We start from the raw sequence: 8,622 nt of genomic DNA, 5'->3' as shown, positions 1-8,622 counted from the left end.
ATATGTTACGAGGCCTAATTGTGCAAATGTGGTAAAAAGCATGAAGGCAAATGCTTGGTTGGCTCGAATGGGTGCTATGGATATGGAAAGAGTGGCCACAATATGAGAGACTGTCCTATACTCAAGGTTAAGGAGAGAGAACACAAGCAAACTCCTCCAAGCGTTCCAACTCCAATGCCCAAAAGCAAAACTGCTTTTAAGTTATTTAATCCTGAGGTGACCAAGAGAGCTCCTCGAATGTGGTGACCGGTATGTTACAAGTCTTTTCTATTGATGTATATGAATTGTTAGATCTAGGGGCCACTTTATCCTTTGTTACACCTTTGTAGCTATGAAGTTTGAAATACTCTCTGAAGTGTTAGTAGAGCCTTTTTTGGTTTCTACCCCGGTCGGTGACTTGTAGTGGCAAGAAGAGTCTATAGAAGTTGTCCTATTTCTTTGTCTCATGAAGTCACTTTGGTGGATTTAGTAGATTTAGACATGTTGGATTTGATGTGATTTTGGGTATGGATTGGTTGCATGCATGTTATGCCTATATAGATTGTAGGACTCGGGTTGTCAAATTGCAATTTCCAAATAAGCCTATTTTAGAGTGGAAAGGGGGGAATTCTATCCCTAGAGGTCAATTTGTTTCTTGTCTCAAAGATAGGAAAATGATCTCCAAATGGTGCATTTACCATCTTGTTAGGGTGATGGATGTTGAGTCCAAAACCCATTCCCAAGAGTCGTTCCCCGTGGTGAATGGATTTCTGGAAGTCTTTCCCGATGACTTGCCCAACATTCCTCCCGAGCGGGAAATAGATTTTGGCATTGATCTTTTGCCGAATACACAATCTATCTCCATTCCTCCTTATAAAATGGCTCCGACCGAGTTAAAAGAGTTGAAGGAACAATTAAGGGATTTGCTAGACAGGGGTTTCATTCATCCAAGTATCTCTCCTTGGGGTGCTCCGGTGTTGTTTGTTAGGAAGAAAGATGGGTCTCTTAGAATGTGCATTGATTATCGCCAATTGAACAAAGTGACCATAATGAATAAATATCCCCTTCCGAGAATCGATGACTTATTTGATCAACTCCAAGGGGTTATCTACTTCTCCAAAATTGATCTTCGTTTGGGTTATCACCAACTAAGGGTGAGAGGGGTTGATATTACAAAGACAAACTTTAGGACCCGGTATGGTCACTATGAATTTGTGGTTATGTCATTTGGGTTGACAAATGCCCTGGCGGCATTTATGGATCTAATGAATAGTGTTCCGACAATATCTGATATGTTTGTGATAGTGTTTATTGATGATATCTTGATCTATTCAAGGAGTGAGAATGAGCATGTTGATCATTTGAGAATCGTATTGCAAGTTCTCAAGAACCAACAACTTTTTGCAAAATTTAGTAAGTGTGAATTTTAGTTAAGGTCCATAGCTTTCCTTGGTCATATTATGTCAAGCAAGGGTATTGAGGTAGATCCTAAGAAGACGGATGCTGTCAAGAGTTGGCCTAGACCTCGAACTCCTTTCGACTTTAGAAGGTTCTTGGGTTTGGTCGGTTACTATAGGAGGTTTGTTGAGGGTTTTTCCTCCATTGCTTCTCTGTTGACTGCTTTTACTCAAAAGAAGGCTATATTTGAGTGGTCGGAAATTTGTGAGAAAAGCTTCCAAGAGTTGAAAGATAGGCTTACTTCCGCTTCGGTGTTGACCTTACCGGAGGGCACCAATGGTTTTGTTGTAGTGGGGTTGGGATGTGTGCTCATGCAACATGGCAAGGTGATTGCCTATGCTTCAAGGAAACTTAAGGTTCATGAGAAGAATTATCCGACCAAGGATCTTGAACTAGCGGTGGTAGTATTTGCTTTGAAAATATGGAAGCATTACTTGTATGGGTCCATGTGGATTTCTTCACCAATCACAAAAGTCTTCAATATGTGTTTAGCCAAAAAGACTTGAATCTCTGACAAAGAAGGTGGTTAGAACTTTTGAAGGATTATGACATGAGTGTCCTCTATCACCCCGACAAGGCTAATGTGGTGGCGGATGCCCTTAGTAGGTTGTCCATGGGTAGTGTGGCCCATGTAGAAGAGGAAAGGAAAGAGTTAGTCTGTGATGTACATAGGTTGGCCTGGCTAGGTTTCCAACTAGTAGATTCTCCTAAAGGTGGTTTCACGGTTCATAATGGCTCCGAATCATCCTTTGTAGTAGACGTGAAGTCTAAACAAGACCTTGATCCTTTATTAATGGAATTGAAAGAATAGGTACTCAACAAGTTTGTTGAGGCTTTCTTCTAAGGGGGAGATGGGGTACTTAGGTACCAAGGTCGTTTGTGTATTCCGGATGTGGATGGGTTGAGGGAGAAAATTTTAGAAGAGGCTCATGGCCTAAGATATTCTATTCATCCGGAGCCACCAAGATGTACCGTGATCTACGGGAAGTCTAATGGTGGAATGGTATGAAGAAGGATATTGCGAGTTTTGTAGCCAAATGTCCTAATTGTCAACAAGTAAAGGTTGAGCACCAAAGGTCGGGAGGTTCGTTGCAAGATATACCAATTCCTACTTAGAAGTGGGAAGAGGTGAATATGAACTTTGTTGTGGGTTTGCCTCGTACTAGAAGGCAACATGATTCTATTTGGGTCATTGTGGATAGGATGACAAAATCAGCCCACTTCATTCCCGTTAAGGTTTCCCTTTCGGCGAAAGACTATGCAAATTTGTATATAAGGAGATAGTGAGGTTGCATGGGATTCCTTTATCCATGATTTAGGATCGGGGTACTCAATTTACTTCACACTATTGGAAATCAATTCAAAAGGGGCTTGGTACCAAGGTGAAACTTAGCACCTCCATTCACCCTTAAACGGATGGTCAAGCGGAGAGCACCATTCAGAGTTTAATGGATATGTTGAGGGCAAGTGTTATAGATTTCAAGGGTAATTGGGATAACCACTTCCCATTAATAGAGTTTTCCTACAATAATAGTCACCACTCAACTATCGGTATGGCTCCTTTAGAAGCCTTGTATGGTAGGAGATGTAGGTCTCCGGTTGGTTGGTTTGAGATAGGTAAGATTGCTCTTATTGGTCCCAAATCGGTTTTGAGGCTATTGAGAAAGTTCGGCTCATTAGAGAGAGATTGATAATGGCTCAAAGTAGGAAAAAGTCTTATTCCAATGTGAGAAGAAGGGACCTAGAATTTGAAGTAGGTGATTGGGTCTATTTGAAAATCTCACCCATGAAGGGTGTATTGGGGTTTGGCAAAAAGGGGAAACTTAGTCCCCGATTTATAGGCCCATATCAAATTTTGAAGCGTATAGGGAAAGTTGCCTATGAGTTGGACTTGCCAAATGAGCTGGCCCCGGCTCACCCGATATTTCATGTTTCTATGCTTAAAAAGTGTATTGGGGACCCGGTGACCATTATTCCTTTAGAAGGGTTAGGTGTTGATGAAAGCCTTTCCTATGAAGAGGTTCCAGTAGAGATCCTTGACCGGAAAGTCAAGAGATTGAGAAACAAGGAAGTAGCTTCCGTCAAAGTTTTATGGAGAAATCACTTAGTTAAGGGTGCTACTTAGTAGGCCGAGGCCGATATGAAGTCTCGATATCCTCATCTTTTTCCTTCTACTTCTAGTCAAGCTTGAGGTAAGTAGTTTCTCTTGAATTTTAGTGTTTTGGAAGTCATGTCTGTTATATGAGTTTTTCCATGATTTCCTTATGATATGCATGTTCTTGGTGAAATTTATATTTAGCAAGGAAAATGAGGTTTCATGATTTATGTTCCTCATGGTGTTGTGCATTTAGTGTGAGTTGCCTATTTGCCTTCATGAGATGTGTTGATGAGCATCCTTTAGTATGCTTTTGAGAGTATTGGAATATTGGCTCCATGATTTTGTGTTGAGCATTATTTTAGTTGTAGGAAGTAGTTCCTCCTATTAATATGAGAATTATTGAGCTTCATGCATATTGGGCTGTTAGATGTAGTTCCTACTCCCTTGTATTGCATTGATTATGTTTTGAGATGGAGTTGATGTTTCCTCCTTTGAATTGTGCATTAGTTGGATGTTTCATTAATGATGGGCTGCTAGTATTGAGTCTTTTAATCCATAAGGTGTCTAGATCGTCATTCGAGGATGAATGTCCCCAAGGGGGAGATAATGTTACACCCCCTAAAACTAGAAGACTAAGCTAGAGCCTAATGTGTAAAATAGTAGCCTAAATGGGCTTTAACGTAAATGTTAGGGTCGTAAAATAACCTCCGGTGTTCAATATAAGTGTTTTTGGGTGTACACATCAAGGTATGACCCCCCCAAGGACCAATCAAGGGTCCTTGAGGAGGTCCCTAAGGCAACCCCAAAAAGTTGTTAGAAATAGCCTACCCACGAGGGAATCCACGATCCGTGGATGGACCCACGACCCGTAGGTGGGGTTCGTGGGTAAAGTTTGGACCTCCTCTGTTTTCTTAGCCCCAGACCATGACCTACGGACCTACAGGACAGCCAGTAGGTCAACCTACGGTTCGTAGGTCACCAACCGTAGGTCATGCCTAAAACTGCCATTTGGCAGTTAAGGTTAGGGGTTATTTTGTAATTTCCTTTTTATTAAATGGTTATGTGGTGTCGTTTTAAGATTATTTTAAAGACCTATATAAGTATTTTTCCCACCTAAAATAACCTATCTAAGATCATAATTCATAAATCCCCATATCAAACCAAAACCTCTCCGAATTTTCTCTCACTAAAACCTACATTGAAGAAGAAGAAGAAGTTGAAGTCTAGGACTCAAGAACTCATCTTTTCTACCCAAATTCGTGAAGAATCTTCATCTAAGGTATGGTAGTTTTGATTCATGGTTAGCTTTTCATCCATGAAGTCCTCAAACTCTCAATTTCAAAGTAGAAAAGTCTCCAAAACCTAGAGTTTTCACTCCAAGTCATGGATTCTTCCTAAAAACATTTTCAATGATTTAATTGTCTTATATTATGATTGAATTACTGTTTTATGGTGGATTTATGATAAAATATCCCATGGATACATGATTTCCCCATAACCCTAAATTATGACTTGTGATTTGGGTGAATTGTAGTAACTATGAAATAGACTTGTAGTAGTTTAGTTATTTGATTCATATTACCATCTATATCTAATGTAGTGATTCTTGATTGATTGGTTGAATGTGATCTATAGTCCTTGAAGGGCAAAACATGAGAACTAGCTATGTGGGTGAGACTTGTGTGTGTACAATTGGATTGCTTTGAGAGTAAAGTGCTTATATTATGATCTAATTGTGGTGTTAATTGGATGATTATCCTCATGTACACACTTAGGTATGAATGTCATATAATGTGAAAGGTTTGTCACATATAATGATTCTAAGGTTTGAAGACTAGTCTCACCTATTGAATCTAAGAGATTTAGTATGAGTTGTTGGATTGGGTGTCAAGACATTCTTCCATAATTATCGACTTACATCAAGACTTAATATGAAAACAATGGGAGTTAATGGTTAGACCCTAGTGGATATGAATATGAGATGGAAGCTTTTACACTAGTTGAGTCTTGCTTCCCGAATGGGTTCCTTTTACACTAGTTGAGCTTGGGTTCCCAAAGTAGTTATCTCATGAGATGGAAATCTTCTACCATAGCTGAGTCCGGGTTTCTAGAAGAAATCTCTTTATCCCATAAATTATGTGCCCACATAGGTCTTTAGCTAGTGTATCCACTTAAGCTAAGAGTTTGGTTCCACCTTAGGCAAGTAGGACAGCCCCTTTTCGGTGTGGGGTATACACCGGACTCCATGATTAAGCTCTCATGGTCTATGTCGGTTAAAGCTAATTCCACTATGATAGAATTGGAGTTATGAACTATAATCACTTAATAATCTTTCTAGGAGTATGAGATCGAATTCATGCATTGCACAAGGATACTTTGAGGGTACTTATGGTTTGTTTCCATTATGATATGATGATCAATGTGTTGAATATGCTTGTATCTTATGCTTATAGACTAATTTTCATGATGGACTCTAAACTTGGTAAAGTGCATACATTTCAACTAAAAAGCTACTGAGAGAAGAATTGACTAAATGGAGGCTGATAGATGAGGGTATTTATAACAAAAATCTAGAATACAATGGCTCAAGGTAGGAGATGTAAACATTGCTCATTTCTTTGCTAGAATAAAGGGGAGAAAGTCACAGAATCATATCAATATGCTAACTAAGGAGGATGGCTTAACTATCAGGGGACCAGATGATATAATGGAGGAGGTTGTGGGTTTTTTATCAAAAGTTTCTTGGTAAAAAAACTGCACAAATGCCTACAACACAACAAGTACTAAGGGATGGACTAGTACTTAGCAGGAATCAACAATTAGCTTTTATTCAACCATTCACTACCAAGGATGTCAAGACAACACTGGGAGTATTGGAGATTCAAAGGCCCACGAAAAGATGAATTTAATGCCTACTTCTTTAAGAAGGCCTGGTCAGTTATAGGGGAGGAGGTAACAATAGTTGTGCTAGAATTCTTCCAAACAAATGAAAAGTATGCCCCTATTAACAAAGCACCTGTCACACTTATTCCAAAAGTACAACATTCATCATCAATCAGAAAATATAGACCAATATCCTGCTGCACTACCATATACAAAATCATTGCAAAAATGCTCACAAGTAGGCTGCAATGTGTTATGGATTACCTACTGGATCCAAGTCAATGCGCCTGATAGAATGTTAAGTGATAATGTTCTTATCAGTCATGAATTAGTCAAGGGATATGGCAGGAAAGGCATTTCACCAAGATGAATGTTTAAGATTGATATGCTGAAGGCCTATGATTCATTGGAATGACATTTCCTGGAGATATTCATCAATAGATATTGCAAGCATCAGGATTCTCAAAAGGAACTCTACCATTTAGATATCTTGGGCTACCTCTGTGTTCAAAGAATTTATCAGTAGGTCAATGTCAACCACTTATAGACAGGATGCTGGGAAGAATAACTACATGGTCAGTCAAATTCTGGCAGGCTCCAACTGGTCAATAGTGTCTGGAATGCAAGGATTCTGGTCCCAAATATTCTTATTGCCTAAGCAAATACTTCACGGAGTAGAGACCATATGCAAAAGATTTCTATGGAATGGGGAGGTGAATAATAAAGGGAAGGCACTCATAGCATGGGATACACTTTGTTGGCCCAAAACTGCAGGAGGTCTAAATGTCACAGACATACATACTTGGAACAAGGTTGCTATATTAAAACACCTGGAATCGAAGCAACTAAAAAGATAAATTATGGATTATTTGGGTTCATACATTTTATCTCAAAGGTAAGGAGCCATGGGAGGTGAATGTTAAACAAGCTTCATGGATAGTTAGGAAGATTCTTCAGGCAGGGCACTGGCAGGAAGAAAGGGGAATGCAAGTGGCTGAGATCATGAAGACAGAGGGTTTTAGCATCAAGGATAGGTACAAAAGTTTGAAAAGGAGAGTACATTGAGGTCCCATTGACAAGATTGATATGTGCAATAATCAAGGCAATCCATAGTTGGTTTTCACAATGTATTTGGCTATACATCATAGGTTGTACACCAAAAGACAAGCTAAGTAACTAGAGAATCATAAATGAGGTTGAATGTCCAATATGCAATGTAGAAAATGAATCACACCAACATCTCTCCTTCTCGTGTTCATTCTCAAGACAAATGTGGCAAAAGATGCTCGGCTGGCTAGGCTATATGAGGGTGAGTGTAGGGTGTAATGAAGAAATACAATGGGCCATACAGAATGCCACCAAAAACACAGTACAAGCAGAGGTATACATGATGGTCTTAGCAGCAAGTGTCTACTATATATGGCAGGAAAGGAACCTTAGGATATTTCAGCATAAGTAGAGAACTATAGATATGATTAGCAGTTTAGTCATCCAACATATACATCATAGAGCTAGTGTAATCCCTAGATTAGTAGGATATATGAATTTTCATAAATTTTATCCTTTAATTAGTCTACTAAAAGTGAACATTTGGAGTAGGTGGGTTCTGAGAATGGAATTTGTCCATATCGAGAGTTCCAACATGTCCATATTGCTTTATCTAGTAATAGAAATTACAATTACCAAAAAAAACAATTCATTGACGCAAGCCACAAATTTTTTTAGGTGATTTTGGTATATTTTTATATTTTTCTTAATTTTTTTTATTTCTCAGACACTAACGAAGAAAAATAATTTTTTTGATTATTTTATGATATTTACGAAAAAAATAAATTTTATCACTTTTTTCGTTTTAATATTTCAAAGACATTGCTGTGAGACAAAAAAAATTTAAGTTGTTTTTATGTTTTTAAAATATTTTTGTTGATTTTTATGTTTTTCGGTCATTTACGAAAAAAAATAAAGTTTTGATTTTTTTACAATCATTATTTTCGATATTCTAAAGTCATTGGTGCAAGTAAAAAAAATTGAGGTGTTTTTGTATTTTTTTTTATGTAGTTTTCTTGATTTTATATTTTTTCGGATATTTACGAAAAAAATAAGGTTTTAATATTTTTCTTGAAAACCATTATTTTGGATATTTCAAGTCATTGGTGTAAGTCAAAAATTATTGAAGTGCTTTCATATATTTTTTTAATATTTAT

General features: G+C 38.0%; 1 protein-coding gene across 1 annotated transcript; it reads left to right on the top strand.

The window, feature by feature from the left end:
- Positions 1-6,948: 6,948 nt before the first annotated feature.
- Positions 6,949-7,483, top strand: LOC125845835 (uncharacterized). Its single transcript, XM_049525347.1, has 2 exons — positions 6,949-7,195; positions 7,314-7,483. Exons 1-2 carry the CDS (start codon positions 6,949-6,951, stop codon positions 7,481-7,483), a joined length of 417 nt encoding a protein of 138 aa, XP_049381304.1.
- Positions 7,484-8,622: the final 1,139 nt, after the last annotated feature.

Source organism: Solanum stenotomum, chromosome 11 (genome assembly GCF_019186545.1).
Source record: "Solanum stenotomum isolate F172 chromosome 11, ASM1918654v1, whole genome shotgun sequence".
Lineage (NCBI taxonomy): Eukaryota > Viridiplantae > Streptophyta > Magnoliopsida > Solanales > Solanaceae > Solanum > Solanum stenotomum.
The sequence above is the reverse complement of the archived record's forward strand: the minus strand, read 5'-3'. Positions and strand labels throughout refer to the sequence as shown.